This window comes from Nelusetta ayraudi, unplaced genomic scaffold (genome assembly GCF_046127955.1).
Source record: "Nelusetta ayraudi isolate G7.1 ecotype Tasmania unplaced genomic scaffold, CSIRO-AGI_Nayr_v1 ptg000011l, whole genome shotgun sequence".
Taxonomy (NCBI): Eukaryota; Metazoa; Chordata; class Actinopteri; order Tetraodontiformes; family Monacanthidae; genus Nelusetta; species Nelusetta ayraudi.
The window spans coordinates 24422501-24442668 of record NW_027466061.1 but is presented as its reverse complement, the minus strand read 5'-3'; the positions used below and the strand labels follow the sequence as shown (position 1 = coordinate 24442668).

General features: G+C 46.6%; 1 protein-coding gene across 3 annotated transcripts in view; it reads left to right on the top strand.

The window, feature by feature from the left end:
• The window catches only part of aff4 (AF4/FMR2 family, member 4), a 30088-nt gene extending 10641 nt beyond the window's left edge, over nucleotides 1-19447 (top strand). For 2 of the 3 annotated variants that reach the window (XM_076019623.1, XM_076019624.1), the window contains exons 3-21: nucleotides 3041-3907; nucleotides 4561-4599; nucleotides 4751-4837; nucleotides 5027-5054; nucleotides 5237-5300; nucleotides 5416-5508; nucleotides 6278-6422; nucleotides 7533-8346; nucleotides 8883-9034; nucleotides 12017-12102; nucleotides 12188-12422; nucleotides 14135-14232; nucleotides 14455-14518; nucleotides 14731-14867; nucleotides 15169-15240; nucleotides 15349-15442; nucleotides 15553-15599; nucleotides 15694-15920; nucleotides 17761-19447. In XM_076019623.1, coding sequence (XP_075875738.1) covers nucleotides 3041-3907; nucleotides 4561-4599; nucleotides 4751-4837; nucleotides 5027-5054; nucleotides 5237-5300; nucleotides 5416-5508; nucleotides 6278-6422; nucleotides 7533-8346; nucleotides 8883-9034; nucleotides 12017-12102; nucleotides 12188-12422; nucleotides 14135-14232; nucleotides 14455-14518; nucleotides 14731-14867; nucleotides 15169-15240; nucleotides 15349-15442; nucleotides 15553-15599; nucleotides 15694-15920; nucleotides 17761-17888 — 3477 coding nt within the window. In that variant the 3' untranslated portion in view covers nucleotides 17889-19447. The remainder of the gene's footprint in view (nucleotides 1-3040; nucleotides 3908-4560; nucleotides 4600-4750; nucleotides 4838-5026; nucleotides 5055-5236; nucleotides 5301-5415; nucleotides 5509-6277; nucleotides 6423-7532; nucleotides 8347-8882; nucleotides 9035-12016; nucleotides 12103-12187; nucleotides 12423-14134; nucleotides 14233-14454; nucleotides 14519-14730; nucleotides 14868-15168; nucleotides 15241-15348; nucleotides 15443-15552; nucleotides 15600-15693; nucleotides 15921-17760) is intronic. The other variant, XM_076019625.1, reaches the window with a different exon arrangement.
• The last annotated feature ends 721 nt before the right edge of the window (nucleotides 19448-20168 follow it).

Genomic DNA, 20168 nt, shown 5'->3' with positions numbered 1-20168 from the left:
CCTGATACCCAGGCAGTGTAACCTGGGCATCTGCTTCTGGGCCCTGACTGCCACCAGCTCAGAACAGCCCTCCCCACAGTTTACATGCACACAAGCTTAAACAGGAGGTGTTTATCATTAATTAACTATTAAAATAATTGTATCATAATAATTGCAAGATATTAACAACATTATAAATAGACGTAATAATTCAAACACCGATATACAGTGTCACAAACGGGACACGTGTGCTTGCAGATCTGCGTTTTCAAGCGAGGCCGTTGTTACGACGACATTATTTTCTCCGTTGTTACACAGCAATGCGTGTGCGTGATCACATATTAATACACGTTAACTTCTCTCTAAGGGGCCGGATTGTTTGAAACCGTCCCCAGAAAATTCCCATTTACACGGAGAGGCTGGAAACGACTTAAGACGACGCAGTACCTATGCCAGGCCTGGTGTGGCGCTGCAAGGTTACTCCCAGAAGGTAGAGGAAGAAGAACACCTGAGGCACGGCGTGTTTGAAGAAGCAGGCGCTTGCTAAAAACATGAGCAGCACTGAAAATAGAAAGAAAGATGGATCGTGAAAAGACGGCGTGGATAAATGACAGAGTCGACTGGAAGTCGTGCTCGTAAAAGTTCGCTAACCTTTTTGTCATTTAGGTTTTGTGGCTCGATATCTCAGTGCGCCGACCCAAAAGAAAAATCAATAAAAAGTAAAACGGGAGGTTTGCAAATTGCTTATGCTGTTTATTTTCACTTTGCACACAATCCACGAGCACCGTGTGATGTTGGCTGATCAGTAGCAGCACTAACGGGTTCGTTGTCCGACGCTGTTGTTGTTGTAGGCGGGGGGGGGGGTCTAGAGCTGTGACGTCAGCGTTTCCAAAAATGATCGGTTTGGGCGTTGACGCGAAGCCGGGCAAGGAGGCGTTCTGCGGGAGTGAGCGCGATGTGTTTTTGTCCCACGCAGAGCACAGTGCTGGCTGTCTTTGACAGGGATCACGTAACGTGCTAGCGGTAGTTATCGAAAACGATTTCATAGAAGTAATTGCAAAGTGAAATAAGATGTTTGTACTTGGTTTTTTTAAGGGCATTATTTTTTTTACTGGGCCCACCGGGCCAGTGGACGGAACGTCCTGGTGGCCCCAGGTTTTTAAAGTACGCCCGCACATCCATCTACGTTGCATTACATCTAGCGCACGTAGTTTGGCCAATCAGATTGAGCCTTACTGCGTTAGATGCCCACCTCCAAGTAACTGCTTTTGGTTGAGTTTGCGAACCATGTGCAAAAGAGTGAGTCAGCGGTCATGGCGGAAGTGACAGTCATGCGAGGAAAATGTGGGCCAAATGGAACTGGAGCGCAGTACAACACCGGTGTTATGTCTGTACTGGTCCTCAATTTAACGTGCTTCCTCTCCCAACAGCAGCAAATTTGCTTCGCCACCGCCAGCAGATTGGTCAGAAATTCACAAACGTGCACAAACATAATACTGGCGGTTTCACTGTCGTTGTCCACACCTACCACAGCCAATATGCTCTTGTACGTGAGCAGTGAGCACTACGTGCTAGTGACCTACAAAAATGGTATACGCCAATTTTCGTCAAGCTGCATTTTATTTCACCCGAATAGAAAAACTCAGTAGAACCTTTGTCAGCCGTCTACCTCCGTGAGCTGCCGAGACTCACCGCTAACATGTTGGTTAAATAATACAGCATGGACTGAAAGTGACACACCAATGAGTAGTTGCATTGTGCACTAATTTTGATTGAGTTCAAGGAACCATGACATTATTATTTATTTATTTATTTATTGAGTATTTTAGTATATTTATTTATCACAAGTCATGGCGTTCTTGCGACACACAACAGCGTTATCGCATGTTTTCCTAATATCATGCAGCCCTCATGTAGCAGCAATATTACTTCCTTGCTCAGCCAATGGAGGTAAAACACGGCGGCCGCCTGCAGCACGGAACCTCCTGCCCGATCCTCCTCTCGTACATTCCCGCTGCCCGTTGACAGACTGTAGATGTAGGCCTGTAGACCTGTAGGGCCGACCTGCTCACCGTGGCTGTAAAGAGGATTGAGGTGCCCTCTCGCTGGCTATAATCTTCACCACTAACCAGATTTAGTGGCTCCTCAACTCATCAACCAGGCAGCAGGATGAATCCTGACAGGCTGGACAACAAGGAAAAAGGCTGGCAGAGGTGAACTGTGACTGAGTGGTGCAGGCCTCTGTGTGTGTGTCTGTCTGTGTTTTGGGCCACAACAGTGTAAAAAAAAGAAAAGAAAATACACCACAGAGGAAGGAAACGTCCTTGACCTTTTTCGTGGACACTCTGTGTGTGTGTGTGTGTGTGTGTGTGTGTGTGTGTGTGTGTGTGTGTGTGTGTGTGTGTGTGTGTGTGTGTGTGTGTGTGTGTGTGTGTGTGTGGAGCTGATAAACAAGTGGCTGTGGTTGTGCAAACACTTGACGTGCACACATTTTTTTTTTTTATCTTGTGCTCATCTTGCTGCTCGCTGAAAACAGGAACCGCTGAGGAGCGAAACGCGCTTACATGTCGGTCTCCAAAATACAAGAAAAGTCTCAAATAAGCGCTGGAAAAGTCACTATGGGGAGTTGGAAAGTCTGCGGATTTAGTGAGAAAGTCGCCAAGTCTAGTGTTGTTTGAGAGACGCCGATGCGTGTGTGATGCCGCCAACCAATTGAATGTCTCGCGATACCCGGATCCATGACTCTACCACTGATTAATCTAGGAATTCACTGATAATTCAAATTAAAAAAATCTTTTAAATTTGTGAATCGATTATTTGGCAATGTCATAATTGCGATTAATCTAAGAATCAATTTTTTTTTTCTCTTTGTTGCCATTCATCTAACTATCCCTCTCTTTCCTCTATATATTTGACAATCAATCTGTCAGCCATTCCTGCTTGTCATTACGCCCAGACTGGACAAAGGGAAAGAAAAAAACTCAGAACTCATTGTAAATTTCGTTCTTTTTTCTTCTTCTTCTTCTCCTTCTTCTTCTCCTCCTCTTTCTTCTTCTCTCAGTCCAGCAAGGAGGACAAGCTATCGAGCCGCATCCAGAGCATGCTGGGCAACTACGACGAGATGAAAGAGCCCATCGGTGACACCCTCCCAAAGATCAGCGGAAAAGCCTCCAACAGCTCGGCTTCCTCCTCCTCAGAGGACAAGTCGGGCCCACCTGCCCTCTACGGCGGCGGCGAGCAGCGAGGCGGCGGCCAGGGTAATAAGTGGACTCCTGTCGGGCCGGCAGCTGCCGGATCTTCATCCCAGTCACAAAAGCGCTCCGGACTGAGCAGCCAGAGGAGCAGCGGAGGGGGAGGCGGCAGCAGCGGCAGCCAGAGACACGCAGGAGAGAAGAAGTCCAGCAAACACAGCGGAGGGACGGAGCAGCACACCAAGTCTCACACCTCCAGCCCGGCCAAGGGCTCCTCCTCCGGCTCCTCTTCCTCCTCCGGCTCCTCCTCCAGCAGCAGCGGCAGCAGCCACCTGCGTGGCGCCCTGTCGGCGGCGGCGGTGGCCGAGCAGCAGCAGCAGCAGCAGCAGCAGCAGCAGCAGCAGCAGCAGCAGCACCACGGGAAGGAGCGCTACCGCTCCAAGTCTCCGCGGGACCGGGAGGCCAACTGGGACTCGCCCTCGCGCCTCCACACCTCGTTCCCCAGCGGGCAGCACTGCGGCCAGGCCTTTCCGCCCTCGCTCATGTCCAAGCCGGGCTCCATGCTGCAGAAGCCCACGGCGTACGTTCGGCCCATGGACGGCCAGGAGACGGCCGAGGCCAAGAGCTCGCAGGCCGACAGCTACGTCGGCCCGCCGCACGGCGCCACCATGGGGGAGATGAAGGCCAACAGCAAGGCCTCGCTGTCCAAGCTCAAGATCCCCTCGCAGCCCGTGGAGGTGAGGAAGGGAGGGGGCCATTAATGAAACGACACATTGGCTGATAATTTTGACAAAAGTCGAGAGTTGTGACAGAATAATCTGAAGTTAACTGACCAGAGGTCAGATGTCAGAAGTTCTAATCAAGCATCTGGATCATTTTAAACTGCTTCGCTACTCTCAATAATATAGTTGTTTTTTTTTCTTTTCCAACTACAGCTCAACCAAACTGTAACCAGTAATATTTCTGATCATTGAGACATTATGGGATGTTGACATTGTTAATAATGATAACACGTGTTCTTTATTACATGTTTTTTTGGACTGAAAACGTACTTAACTTTGACCCCAAAGCTGAGGTTTTGTAAAATAATATACTGTCTCCAAAAAAAATCCTCCACCGTTACATATTCAGCTGCACAACAGCAGAGTTCAAGTAGCTCCACTTTAAGCAACAACTAGAATCAATAATCAGTCAATGACTTTGAACACAATTTGTAACTTTTAAAGACTTTTAAACACAAAAGTGACCCTATATGTGTCCAAATGTAGGGAGTCAGAGTACAAAGTCTTCAGTAAAAGAAATACTCGAGTAACAGTAGTAAGTAGGCAGTAAGTGTTTGTACTTGGTTCCTTGGAACCTCTGGTTTTGACTCTGATGTTTCTGTCTGCAGGGCTCTGGTGATGCCAACTGTGTGGATGAAATCCTGAAGGTGAGTTTACCTGCTGTGTCGGCAGGACCTCGTCCTCCTCAACCTACCCCACCACTTCCTCCCCCCTCTCCTCCTCTTGATGGCTTTAAACATATATAGAGAGAATCTTAGTCACACTGTACGACTCATTTTTGCCTTTATTTCTCTACAGGAAATGACTCAGTCGTGGCCTCCTCCGCTAACAGCCATCCACACCCCATGCAAAACCGAACCCTCCAAGTTTCCCTTCCCCACCAAGGTGTGCACCTCGCTACCCCCTCAGGCCACTTCAGTTTTGCTGTTGTAACCTCAGCAGCGGGAACTCCTGTGTAGCTGCAGGAATAAATACAAAGCAGAATGTCAATAGTTGAATTACATTGATTTATTGCCAGACAAAAATAAATTGTAATTCCGAATGTCTGCTCTATTTCTGCTCCTCTGCCCTCAGGATTCTCATCCGTTTCCAAGTGGACACAGTGAGTATTGCAGTCAGGTTACACTGAGCCGTTTATCGGTGTCGCAGAAGTGTGTTTGACTGTGAAATATTTCAATACACAGTGAACTACCACAATCATTATGATCAGCGTATACAACGCAAGGTACTATGGCGAGGACAGGATGCGATCTAGACGACTGTTTGTGTTTGTGTGTCTCTCAGAGCGCGGCAGTTCTTCCAAAAGCTCCAGCACCCACCAGCCCAAAGCTTGTGACGACCAGCCGACGTGAGACTTTCTTCTTTCCGTCCTTTCTTCCAACTCTGTGGTCCTCTGATCCCTGGAAAGTCGTGATTTTTTGGAGTGACTGTGTGTCTTCTCTCCTCCCGCCTGTCTATGTCAGCATGCTGGAGGATGACCTGAAGCTAAGCAGCAGCGAGGACAGTGACGGAGAACAGGATCCGGCCAAGAACGCATCCAGGAATGCTCTAGGAAGGTGAGCGGGAAGCGCGGCTAGCTTCACCAGATAACTTCAGGGATGTCCGCATCTGGGCGACTCGCTGTTCAATTCAACTCCGATTCTTGAGCTCACCGTTTGATTCTCCATTCAAACTCTTCTCAATTCGAATGGTTGTGGATTTAAAAAAATGGACACTTCATTAGTAACATCATTTGCCTTATTAATAATAAGGGCAAGTGATGGCATCAAAGCAGAATACAGTTTGGAGAACGTGTGATTTCTAAATTTGAAAGCCTACATCAAACTAATTCAGATGATGTAAACACACAGAGCTAAACTGAAGACAAAAAAGCTCAACATTTATTCTTGATCAGGCTGTACAAGAAATGTCATCTTTAAAATTGCTCAACATAAAACCTGAGGCGAGCTGTCCTTTTCTCTCAGAGCGACTAAATGGAGTTGTACATTATCTAGTTTTTCATTTTTGTTTTTATTTTCAACTGATCATGACGTCTGAAATATTATGTCTTGAAAATTACAAGCCACTGGCAGCGTTGAGTAGCGCCTCTACTGGCAGCGTTGAGTCGCGTCTCTACTGGCAGCGTTGATTAGCGCCTCCACTGGCAGCGCTATTGAATCACAGCCTCGTCGCACAACATACACCAGTTCAGCTGTGTAGCTTCTGGTTAACACCACGACAAAATATAATGTTATGTAGCTTTAATGAATGTAATAGTTTGCTGGTGTACATGAAGTTAATTTGCGCTCCCAACGCGACTCTTGTGTCTCTGCCGCTCCTCTACAGCAATAACAGTGAGGGGGCGGAGCAATCCAGGGACGACTCCAGCAGCCACAGTGGCTCCGAGAGCAGCTCCGGCTCCGACAGCGAGAGCGAGAGCAGCTCCACCGACAGCGAGGCCAATGAGCACCCACGGCCCGCCTCCCCCGAAGTAAGGACCCGTCCCGTTTACACGCCGATATTGCGCATTTTGGCTCCATTAAAGGCACCCTTTCTTTGTGTTAGTGTTAGCATCTCATGCAAAAAAAACAATAATGGAAATGATACAACATTTCTGAACTCGTGGCCCAAAAGTGGGTTGCAGAGCTGTTTTGATTGGGCTTTTATTTTGCAGAACATTCAGTCAATAATTTATTTTTTTGAAATTGTATCTTTATTTGGAACAGGCAAATTGCACAGTACGGCAGAGGTAAAAGTAATAAACATAAATCTTTAAAAAAAAAAATCCTGGTATTGTGCACCAGTTAGGTGTATTGAATACTCAGTAGTATAGAACTTTGATACTTTGAAACTTAATTATGAGTCAAACGGTTCACATGAACGGTGAACAAACAAATAAGAACCTTGGGGTCACCCGCTGTCGCTACCATAAAAAACATTCATAATAACTATATAGAAAGTATTAAAAAGTAGTACCAGTGCAATCATAAAAAATGGCTCCATTTGTTCCACATTTGGTAAAAATTTGGCTTATTGGATTCTTAGTTTGAAGGTCAATTTTTCCATCCTAAATATCTCTCGAATGGTTCCAAACCAGTCATCATCAAAAACAGATCTTAATGAAGACTGGATACACCTCCAGAACGCTTTCAGTTTGGAACAGTCCCAAAAGATGTGGTTGTTGTTAGCCACCATCAATGCACATTGTCCCCAGCATGGCATATTTGTGCCTTTTTATATTTCTCTTGATGTGGTGTCTTGAAGTATCAAGCCATGCTCTCTCCCAACCATGGAGCTGGATGCTGACCACTGAAAGGACCTCCTCCTCCTCAGCCGACTCCACCACTTCCTCCCCCGTCTCCTCCTCTTGCCCCAAGTCTCTTCAGAGACTCTCTGTTAAAATTCAGTAGATGTGTTAGAAAGTGAGCTGTCTGTTGCTTTATTGTGTTTGTTTTATCTTTGTAAAGTGTCTTGAGAAAGGTGCTTATAATAAAATGTATCATTATTATTATTATTATTATTGTTATTATGAAATGTGAGTCCTGAGACTCCACCAGTTGAAATCATGATGTTCATCTCTCTTTGCCCCGCCCCCCTGCAGCCGGAGCAGCCAATGGCCAACAAGTGGCAGCTAGACAACTGGTTCAAGAAGACCAAGCAGTTCTCTCCGGCGTCCCCGGTGGACAGCAGTAGTGTCCCCACCAAGTGCAAGAAGGAAGGCCGCGACGGTGGCTCGGGCCGCTACGGAGGCCAGGGGGGCGGGGCTAAGGACTCGGCGGCACCGGCCCAGAGCCGGGACCTGCGGGCGGCCCAGAAAGGGCCCGAGGGCGGGCGGGGTCGGCAGAAATCGCCGGCCCAGAGCGAGGGGGGTAGCGGCTCTAGCAACCCGCGGCGCAGCACGGGCAAGAAGCACCCTAAGAAATCAGCAGAGAAGCTGGTGGCGGCGGCGGCCGAGGAGCCCAAGGGGGGGCTGCGGGTGGAGAGCGAGCCGGCGCCGGAGATCCCGCCCCCCCACCAGCCCAAGGCCGCCACCAAGGGCTCGCGCAAGCCCAGCGCCAAGAAGGAGGCCAAGTCGTCGTCGTCGTGCTCACCCAGACCCGCCACCGTCAACGCTGCCGCCACCAGCGCCGCCCTGGTGGTGGCCACCACCAGCGCAGACAAACGCAAGGCAAAGGCCCCCACCAAGACCCCCCAGAAGTCCCGCGAGTTTGTGGACACGGACTCGTCCTCGTCCGACTCAGAGGGCAACGACAGCATCCCCTCGTCCTCGCAGACGCCCAAGTACTCGGAGAGCATCCGCACGCCTGTCTGCGTCTTCTCGCCCATGGAGGAGAAGGAGCCGCTGTCACCCCTCAGCGACCCAGAGGAGCGCTACGCCTCTAGGCAGCAGCAGCAGGTGCTGCTGGTCAAGATCGGTGGGTGGACACTCGGAACCACAGTCTTGGGCTTGCTCACCAAATCTGCGTATTTAAACGATTCTCTATTCAAATGATTCTCCAGTTAAACAGTCGCCAATTACCAAGGATTCTGGGGTCAAATGATTCCCCCGTGCAAACAGTTCGATTCTCAATTCACATGATTTTCAATTTAAACAATTCTCAATTCAAACGATTCTCGAGTCAAGTGATTCTAAGGTTAACTTATTCCCTAGTCAAACAATTCAATTCAATTCACATGATTTTCTGTTCAAACAATTCTCAATTCAAATGTTTCTCCATTTAAACGATTCTCCATTATAGTGTTATAATAATAGTGTTTTGTGTGATATTTCAAAATATACATTTTTTTTTTAGTAGGTCTCAATTCTCCATGACCACTTCAAAAAAATCAAGACTTGTGTAATAAATAAAATTGCACCCCCTCATTCCCTCACCCCTCCTCCTCCTGACCTGACCCCACATTTCTCTCTCTCCCCCCGTTCTCTCTCCTCCTCCTCTTCTGCTCTCTGCAGACCTCAGCCTGCTGTCCAGGATCCCAGGGCGGCCCTACAAGGAGCCTGCGGAGATCAAAGTGGAGAGGGACGACTCGTTGGACCGAGACGGCAAGGAGTCGAACAGCAAGCAGAGCAGTGAGAAGAGCAGCAAAGCCAAGAGGAAACACAAGGTGAGGAGCAGCTGCTGCTGGGAGAACACACCCTAGTTCCTCCACGCTCCAGAGGAGCCACGTGCTGCTCCGCTTGTCTGTTGTTTAGTCTGTGCTGAGGTCATGTGACCACAGCCACTCGGTCATGTTAGAGGCCACTTGCCCGGCGATGGGAGAAGGGGGTGGGGTTACATGCCGGACGTTTTTGTTGACCGCAATTTTTATTTTATTTTATTTTATTTATTTATTTTTACAGTTTTTCTTTGTTCCTTCCCGCTGAGGTAGCTGATTCATATTGTGCCTTAAAATAAATTCCAAAACTGTCTTGGACTTGGTATGTCTCACTGGGAAACAAACTCTCACCAGCGACTTTTAGGCCGGTGCTCCTCAGCTGGTGGAGTCTCAGGACCCACATTTTTTTCTTTGAGGATACTTCCCAGGTACTTGAAGGATGGAGTTATTTTGAATGGCTTGTGGTTGATGGTGAAGGTAGGCAGGGTGAGTGGGGGCCAACTTAAAGGAGGCCTCCTGCAGTGCTCGAGGCCATGGCCATCACAGGCCAGTGGCTCGGCCAGTAGTGGTAAATCATAACTTAAAATAGGGTTTCAAAAAAAGTATATGTTTCACATAGTTTGATCTGCTTTGTTACCAATAGACAAAATAAAAGCTGAATGAATGTTTATATTGTGTTAAAATCTTTTAATCTAACATTTTTACACAATAATCAATAAAGTGCAGGATGGATTACTTTTACAAAGGACTTGAATAAATAAAGCGAATAGAAATAAAAAAAATATGTAAAAGTCATGATAGTGATGCTGCTTGCGCCACCACACATGACTCCATGTCAAAGTCCCATATGTGTTCTGTTGCTTCATAAAAGAAAAACCCTAAACTTACGGGCGTGCCAATATTTCAAATTTAGCTGTAAAACATTCCTCCTTCTCATTGCCACATCCATCTCCCATCAACATCTCTCTTCCCTGAACAGTCATCTGTTCAACAGAGTTTTCTTTTTCTTCTGTGTGGAACAGTAGATCTCGGTCAACAGCTCTCTTTTTCACTGTGCAACTTCCTTTCTCATGTGTATTTCTTCTCACTTCTTGTGCTTATTGCGGAGCTGTTTGTCATTCAAAAGATTGCATTAAAACTCTGAACATGACTGCTCAAAGCTGTTTTCGTTTGCTGCTGAAAAGAACAAGCAATCCCGATTCATAGCCTCCTACTCTAGGCAGCCAGTACGCAGTGGTTTTGAATGGTATTGCCTGCAGCTATGTAGATCACGGGTTTCAACACAAACCCTATGGAAACAAACATGAGTTTGAGACAACTCAGGTAAACCTGGACAAACCCCGTCCTGCATGGATTGAGAACGGGACGCACCATTCCATCGTCAAATATGGGACCATTCTGTATTTTGAGGGACGGTTAGCAAACCCTAGCGGAAGCATCATGGAAAAGAATATGAAGACAGAATAAACTCGATAACTCTCTCTGTTATCAGCTGAGCTTTGCTGCTGTCTTGGGGGAGTTTCTGGCGCTTCTCAATAGTTTTCTGTAGCGTCTGTTGTTGGGGCTCACTTTTCCGCTTGGTGCTCGTTGTTTGTGTATAATCTGCATATTGTGGTGGCCAGTGGAAGCTGGACGCTCCCCTGTAGCTGCAAGGGATTATGGGGGGAACTTTGTCATTGAGTTAAGTTGCATTTTGTTGTTTAGGGTGTGAGTGTCTTAGTGAGTTGTTGGAGTTTTCCTTTTTACCTTATATGCTATGTTTTGTTCATTGCTGTTAGAACCTGTGGGTCTGTGTTCGTTCTGTTTGAGTTAGCTTCAGCGAGCGCGACTTTCCAGCGTTGGCATGTTCAAGCTGCTCAGTCCAAGGTGACACTGTTGTGACGCGCCGGATGCGAGATCTACGCTACGAGTAGCGTTTACTCCAAATTGCCACAATACGCTAATTACCACCACCCTGTTGATTCGTACAGTAAACTTTGGATGCTGCTCACGTGACACGGGCGGCAGCTATCTTCACGGTATGTCGTGCAGTGAGGACAGAGGTGCCGTGAACAGCTGTGGGATCGGAAAATGACTTCAGTACATTCCGATATCAAATACTGTAATTTCGTCCAACATCGGGCCGATAACGATACCCAATATCGGATCGCCGCATCTCTAGTTCTGGCTAAGGGTGTTGATAGGGAAAAGGCCTGCGTTCGAGATTGTCTGGAGCAATAATAAAGCCAGCTGGTAAACCAACGACGACGTCTGGTTTGGTTGACAAGCACTCTACATTACAATATTATGTACTTGCATCACAGGTTATGGTTAATTAACAAATAAGTGCGTCATTTTTTACGAAATATCTATCCTCAACGTTACTTGTGAACTCCTCTCTGTGGTTCGTGATGATACAGCGACTCCAGGGTGTCGGTGTTGAAGGTGTTCGCGTATCGCCGTAGTGCTACAATGGAATGAGCTCCACAGAGTTTGCGCCTAACAGGTTTGGCTGCTTTGTTTTGTCTGAAATATTCCTGAACTTTGGAAACTTTGGGTCAGAGTTCTCGAGCCTTTTCAGAGAAGAAGCCGTTCTTCTCTGTCTTTTGCGGGATGTAAACAATGAGCGACGCCACCCTCAGCGCTACAGCGCTAGTACAACACTGCAGGTACAAATGAGCATGTAGCGGCCTGAGTGTGATTTCATCATTCAGCAATTTGCAATAACAATAACACGACGCATCGACTTTTTAATTTTCGCGTCAATGAGTTTATCTTGTCGACGTAATCGATTACTTGAAGTAATCGTTTGCAGCCCTAATCTTATTTTATTCGTTTCATCCTCTGTGTGACCTTCAGCGTTCAGTGTGCGATTGTTGAGGTGGAACACCTTTGGCACAACGTGACACTGCAGCGTGCTCCTGAAACATCTCCCCTTCCAAGAGGCCGTGGCCAGCATAAAAATCCTTAAAACACCGCTCTGGAACTTTTCCTTTTCTTTTTTACCCTCAGAACGACGAAGACTCGGCCAAGCCGGAGAGCAAGAGATGCAAGTTGGAGGACAAGTCCACGTCCCATCACAAGAGCAGCAGCAAAGAGTGGGTGCCTGTCTGCCTGTCTGTCCCGCCGTCTGTCCATCAATCCGTCTGTCCATCTGACTCGTCCTCCGCCTCCTCCCGCCAGGTCCAAGAGGTCCTCGGAGAAGAAGGAGGAGCCGGTGCCGTCCCCGTCCCTGGCGGGCCTTCAGCGGACCCCCAAGGCAGAGCTGCCCAGCAGGAAGAGGACCTTCAGCCAGTCGTCCACGTCGCTGTCCAGCGGGACGGGCAGTGGGAAGGAGGGCAGCCACGGTGCCAAGGGAAGCTCCGCCTCCAAGCACAGGAAAGGAGAGGACAAGGGGCGGAGCACACGGGACGGAAAGGTGGGTGTGATGATGTTGGAGGACGGAGGACGTGGAAAGACGTGAAAATCAAATTACTACATCAAGAAAAACGTAAACGACACTCAGTGAGGTGAATTTTATTTTATTTTCCAAAGGCTTCACAAAAAGGGACAGTTTACAACTTTTTTTGTTGTCCATAATTAGTGACATTGTAACCTAATCTATCCATCATAACATTGCCTTTATATTTGATCTATGTTGCACATACAGGATTTTCTTTTTGTAAATCACTGGCTATTTTAAGTATAAATGAACAATAATGGAAACTGAGCCGGGCCACAGCACCGTCTCTGTCCTTGCAACTAACACAGATCAGAAACAATTACAAGGGGAGGAGAGGTTGAGCAAGGGGGGGGGAGCACAAATACAATCCAATGGAATCAGATGTGATGGGCTTCACTTCATAGTCTGGTTGCTTCCATAGATCCTGGAGAATTGACCTTTTTCAACTCTGATAGAAAAATGTTGAACCCCTCTCAGCACATAAAAAATCTCATGTGCAATATTTAAAGTGTCGCCCATCAAGCTGTTGGTGTGAATCATCACTCTAATGATAAAATGAGTTTGGTGGAGCTCCACATCATTTCCTACCTTCAGACGTCTCTCTCTCTTCAGTTTTATCTGCAAACTTCAAACAACCTGCATTTTCTCAGTGTGCCTCACTAAGGCCGTGTTTCCACTGGCTCTACATGATCGGTGCCGGCTCTGCTTGGCATGGTACGGCTTAGTGGGGACGCGGTTCAATTGGCCTGGTTACTACCTGAGCGTTGGTGGAGTTACGGCTGCAAGGCGGACCTAAGGTCCCCGGATGTTTGTCGTGCCTTCCCTGTTCCCGATTCAGTGGTTTTACTTTTTGTATTGACTGTGTTTTGTGTTTTGTTTTTTTCCAATACATTTAAATAGGGCTTAGGATGATTTTGTTTAATACGGTTGACTTGTTGTATCAAAACACTGTCTTGCAGAGAAAATGTAGAAACGCTGAAACCTTAAAACTAGAGTTGCTTGAGGTCACAATACACTCACACAATACATGTTTTCAAATATTTTGCCGTGGCTGACCGTCCTCTCATCGCCCACCGGCCGAGTCGAGGCTGCGTCCCTCCTGTTGCCCGCCAGCCCGGTGGTCCATCACATCCATGAGGCTGAACAAACCTCAAACATTTTCTCTGTTCGTTCCACTCACTCTGACTGTTGTGGTCCTTGATGCTTCGGTGATCGCTCGGCAGTCGCTCCAGATTTTTTTTTTTTTTTTTAATTCTCCCGAAATTGTTTTGCTGTACTGTGGCCACCAGCTGCCAAACCAGGAAAACTTTTTCACGCCGTGTCACTCCGTCAGTCCAGCTCTCTTTGAGCTTTTCCTTCAGCCACCGAGAAAAAAAAAATGTCTGCAGCTCTTCATTCACCCATGGCACAGTTTCATCAGCATTTCAGTTTGTCAGTACGTGAAAATGTAAAAATCCACACGTGGGGCATTTAGAAGTGGCCGTTTTGTTTTTCGTGTAAGACTCCCACTCTGCGCGACATTCCCACTGTCGTCCCTGGTCTGTCTGCTTGGAACCCCAATGAAGCAGACCAAAATGGTAATAGTTGGAACCGTGTAGGGGCCAGTGGAAACACCTACAAGCTGAGCCGCGCTGGGCCGAAGCCAGCCCGAAATGAACTCTCTGCTCCCTCTGCCTGGCTGTCTGCAGGAGAAATCCTCCAAGAGCTGCGACAACCAGCTGGCCGTTCCACCGCTCACCACCGATGGCTGCAAGTCACACCGATCCAAGATGGTGTTTGAGGACAGGTAAGAGGAGCCCTGACGTCTGACCTCTGACTCCTCCCCTCAGCATTGATCCCACAAATATATATATATATATATATATATATATATATACACACACACACACACACACACACACACACACACACACACACACACACGCGCGCGGTATGTTTATGACAGTGTATGTTGAAACCTTGATTCAGTTTGTTTTCTGAGAGCTCCTGTGCTGTTTGCATGTTGCAGGGTCCACTCTGCTGATCACTACCTGCAGGAGGCCAAGAAGCTGAAGCACAACGCAGACGCACTGGTAGGAGCAGCACCGGGGGAGGGGGGAGGGGGTTATTTACATTTTGAAGTGTCCAACACTGTGACATCAGCAGGACTGATAGTTCTAATGAGTCGGCGATGACATCATTCAGTGACTTTTTAGGACAACCAGTGGCTTCTTTTCCCACTCGGGACGTTGGCAACACTTTTAAGAGGTTTTCCTTCCTCCTCATCCTCCTCCTTCTCCCACAGCTGGACCGTTTTGAGAAGGCCATCTACTACCTGGATGCCGTGGTGTCGTTCGTGGAGTGTGGCAACGCCCTGGAGAAGAGCGCCCAGGAGGCCAAATCTCCCTTCCCCATGTACGCCGAGACGGTTGAGCTCATCAAGTAAGAACAGACCGGAGGAACCAACGCACGTCTGTTGGCTCTGGAGATTCTCACTGTTCAGTCAATTGCGTTAACACAACTGGACTGACTGTCGGCTCTGACCTCCTCCTGCTCTTCCTCCTGCTCCTCTTCCTGCTTTTCTTTCTCCTCCTCTTCCTCCTCCTGTACCTCCACCCTCTCATACTCCTCCTCCTCCTTGTGTACTTCCTACACCTCCTCCTCCTACTCCACCTCCTTCTCCTGCTCTTCTTCTCCCTCCTCCTGCACCTCCTCCCCCTCCCCACCCTTCTCCTCCATCCAGATACACAATGAAGTTGAAAAACCACAACGCCCCAGATGCTACTTCAGCAGACAAGAGGCTAGCTGTGCTGTGGTGAGTGTGTGTGAGTGTGTGCGAGTGTGGTGACCACTGATCAGATTTTGTGTTGACACACCTATGTGTGTGTGTGTGTGTCCCGGCACACATGTGCGTGTGTTGCAGCCTGCGGTGCCAGTCCCTCCTCTACCTGCGGCTCTTCAAGCTGAGAAAAGACAGCGCGCTCAAATATTCCAAAACCCTCACAGAACACCTGAAGGTAAAACATCAGCTTCATCATCATGTTTCCAAGAGGGAGAAAAACCGTAACGGTCCCTTGATGTGCTGCAACACTCTGACTGACTTCTCTCCAACTGATCATCTGCCCAGAACTCGCTCAGTAACACCCAGGCAGCGCCCTCTCCTGGAATGGGGAAGTAAGTAGCGTCTAAACCTGTTGATGGTCAGTCGGTCAACCTGCAGCATCCTGACCACACCTCTGCCTGTGTGTGTGTGTGTGTCTCCCTGCAGCAAGGCGGCCGGGATGCCCTCCCCCGTCTCTCCAAAGCTGTCCCCCGGCTCGGCGGGCGGCTACTCGTCCATCAGCAGCGGCAGCAGCAGCAGCAGCGCCGGCTCCTCCGTCACCATCCCCCAGAGGATCCACCAGATGGCGGCCAGCTACGTCCAGGTCACCTCCAACTTCTTGTACGCCACCGAGGTCTGGGACCAGGCCGAGCAGCTGTCCCGGGAGCAAAAAGGTAGTAACACCAGAACCAGCAGCAGCGTCAGCTTTCTGATCTTTTTCACATAGGTCGCTGCTCTGGACAGAGATGCCCAGCATCCCCTGCCATTTTCAATTGTCACTCGAACAATTCATACTGCAAAGCACAGTAGTTACTCCAATTCAAATACATTCAACATCTCACTCCATTTCAATCTATGCTGACGATACACTTATTAACGCTCCAACCTACAACAGTCCCTCTCAAATGTGCTGGAAATCGTAGAGCACTTTGGTACACTTTCCAGTTCTAAGATTAACTACTCCAAGTTGATCCTACTGTGGTTGAATACAGATCTAAAGAAACTGAGCATCCAATCCTGCATACAGGTATAGAAATCAGTCACTCCTGACAATGGAAAAAATAAATAAATAAATATTCATCCGTCTTAAAGAACATTGAGGAGGATCTTGAGAGATGGGCAGCATACCCGTCTTCGATGCCTGCCCATGTAGCTACAGTCAAAGTGAATGTTCTTCCACGCCTAAACTTTGTAAGCTCTATGCTCCCTTTACCAAGCCCAATGGGGCCCTGGCAGAAACTTGACTCAAAGATTAAAAAGTTCATTTGGAATGGAAAGAAACCTCGCATTAAATGGTCAACACTACAACAAGACAAACCCCAGGGTGGTTGGGCTTGCCCAAACTTTAAGTGCTATCACTGGGCGTAGGTGCGTTGATGGTTTGGTTTGGTGCAGAGGTGGCTTCACCTGGAAGGCGTTTGGAACGGAGCTGGTTCATCCTTTAGGACTCAGGGATGTGGCTTTCTCTGGACTCAAACATAAGAAATGTTACTCTCACTTCGGCCTAATAGTATCATATGTAATACAAACTATGATGAATGTAGAAAAACATCAAATCAAAATGGCACAGACAATTCCCTTTATTTGGCATAAGGTCACTGTGCTGTATTATCAATGTTTTGAAACTAATAAAAAGTTGATTACAAAAAATAAATATATATAAGTTATTGATATTATTATTTATTGTTATTATTGTTGTTGTTGTTATCATCATTATATAATGTAATATATGCTATATGGTCATTTATAATTTAATGATGAAGCGTAATAATTCAAATAAATGAATAATATATGTAATAATAATATATCACATAATCTAGATCAGGAGTCACGAACGTGGTGCCCAAGGGCACCAGGTCGCCCCCAAGGACCACATGAGTAGCCCGCAGGCCTGTTCGAAAAATAGCACAACTTTGTTAAGCTGCGTCTAAAAGTCAATTTTATCCAACCTCGTTTCATCATTGTTGATAATTACTGTGAACTTATTAACGCAATCAGTGTCTTTACATAGATTATTATTATTATTATTATTATTATTATTATTATTATTATTATTACTGAGAATATTTCTTATTTCAGTAGAGTGTTGCAAACTGGTTGCTCTTCATATGACTCAGGACCCATGAAGTGGCTCTTGGGTTCTTGGTGACCCTTGATCAAGATGATCTCCACAATGTGTTTATTGTCATTTTTAACCAATTTTGAGAACATTTTATTAGCATGGAACATTTATGTATGCATTACACTCACACACACACACACACACACACACACACAATTCAAAACAATAAATTACAACAGGAATTACTCAATGAGAAGTAAAGATGTGTCCCACAGTGTTTGGAGTCTTCTTTATGACATTACCATTCTCATTTAGCAGAAGTTGAAGAACATCACTCCCCCCTGCGGGGGGGAAAATGTCTGTTGTCCTTATTAAGATGCTTTGCTTTAGACGAGGCCATTCGACAGAGGGATGAGTTGCTGATGTAGAGTCCCTCTCTTGTCCTCCCCCAGACTTCTTCTGTGACCTGGACAAGGTGATGGGCCCGCTGGTCTTCAACACCAGCAGCATGACGGAGCTGGTGCGCTACACCCGCCAGGGCCTCCACTGGCTGCGGCTGGATTCCAAACCCATCCCATAATACTAGTGGTGGTGGTGGTGGTGGTGGTGGTGAGAGACTGCCTTCCTGCACGCTGCTTCCACACACACACACTCACACACACACACACGTACACACACTTCAGTCAGCTGTGTTGGCCGACCTGGTGCTCAGTCAGACAGACAGTGAATTATGCACCAACACACCTGGGCCTCCATGTACTGTCTCACACACACACACAGACTGTCACACATACACACACACAGGATGCACTTCTTGGACATGTTCCTCCAAAACTGTGCCCATTTCCAGCACCAGCTTCTTGCCAAACTGACCCACTGAGCAGCAGCAGCAGCAGCAGCAGCAGCAGCAGTCGTCTAGCTCGTCGCCTCGCGTCACTTTGGGACAAAAAAACAAACAAAACAAAAACACACACACAACAAACAACAGTTTTTGGCTTCGATCGATCAGCTACTTTGGCTACTTTTTAAAAAAGAAAAACAAAAAAAATCTCTTGATTTTATATTTGTTTGACTTTGTTTCAACAAAGTACCTCCCGAAAAAAAACACCAAAGGTGCTTTAAAATGAAGGTTCCTCTCTCGATCATTTCTGTGCCTTGTTCCGTGAGCGACAGGAAGATAAGCAGCCGCCCAACAGTGTCCAAAACACCATCATCATGATTATCATTTTAATTTAAAAATTTTTTTTGAAGTTTTTGTTTTAATCATTAAATTAAAAAATGTTATGGATCAATTCAATGCAAAAAAAAAAACAAAAACAAAAAAAAAAATGGCAGCGTTTGTTTGATTTCGTTTTTGATTTTTTTTTTTTTTTTTTTTTTTTTGAGCCGTGTCTTGTGATTGGTTGTGAAAGGAGACACTTTTAACCGTGTTAAGTTATAACGTCATTATTCTCATGCTAACAACACAACGACTTGTAGGAGTCGCCAGCAGGTTCCTTTTTTTCCCATTTCCACCCCAGGATTGGCTGTATGGTTTTTTTTTCAAAGTCCACTTCCTTCAAGTGTTCCCAGATTCTCCATAGTTCCCACTGAGGAACAGCAGGGCGCGCCAGCACCAGTATTCTCAAACCTTTTCCTCCAACACAATGCAGTTATTGACCCCGCTGATCTGCACCATGGCAGCGGGAGGAAAAAAAAGTTGTTGTTTTTTTTTAAACGTCCTCGGGGATGAAGATTAGTGATCAGTGTTAATTGATAAGGCAAAAAATAGTTTTAAATCTAAGATTATATATTTCAGAAAACTTTTAAGGTCTAATACAGATTTTTTATTTATGTGCTGAGCAGTTTTTTTGTTTTTGTTTTTTACTCTTCTGATCCGAGTCAGAAGTCTGATTAATTTTATTTCTTTTCAAATGCATTCTTGTAATACAGGGTTAACAAGGGTTGTTTCTTCTTTTTTTCATGAAAAAATATTTCTATATTTAATTCTTCCTATTTTGCTTTTGCTGTTGTTGGTTTTTTTTTTCCCCAAAAAAATGTAATTTACACGCAGGCTGACAGGGGGCAGCAGCAGTCTTGAAGCTCACTACGAGGAAACATGCTGGAAAAATGAAAACCTGAGCCAGAAAGAATGAACCACGTGTAGCTGTTTTTTAATTATTAGTTTCTCATCACGTTAGCTTTTTCTGAAAGAGGGCGGAACCAACACGTGGCCTTCACCTGAGCAGTATCGAGACTTCCCCCCTTGTGATGTCACAGAGGGCTGATTTCTTTGAACAGAGTGTTTTTTATCAGCACACCTGAGAAGGGAAGGAAGGATTCCCCCCCCCCTCATTATTTTTCACATCACACGGTCGTTTAAATACACTTGTTTTGTTTCCTGTTTAATGTTTTGAGTGTTTTTCACTTTTAATAGAAAAAGCATTGCAATTAGCAACTTCTTTCTGGCTCAGGTTCCAACTGGTGGTGGTGGTGTTGCTCCCCCCGCTCCTCCCTTCTCTCTCTGTTTCCCCCCCTCCCTCTCTCTCTCCCTCACCACTAGAGGGCAAACTCTTTTTCTCATCTGAGAAATAGGCGAGTCAGTCACACTGCTATTATTTTCATCAATGCAATTTATTTACTGAATAATGGATCTGGTTGTTTCTTTCACATGGTGGAGGAAGGGTGTCTCACTCAGTGGGAGTGACCTCCGTGATCTTTGTGACCTCCTAACCTCTAGCACGGCCCGCTCGCCCTCATCGTCATCTACATCATCCGCACTGTTGCTACCACACCACAGCTAGTTTGTGTGTTTTATTTTGTCACTACTTCACTGCTCATACACCACAACAACAACCGACCGCTGCGGCTCTCGGAGGTG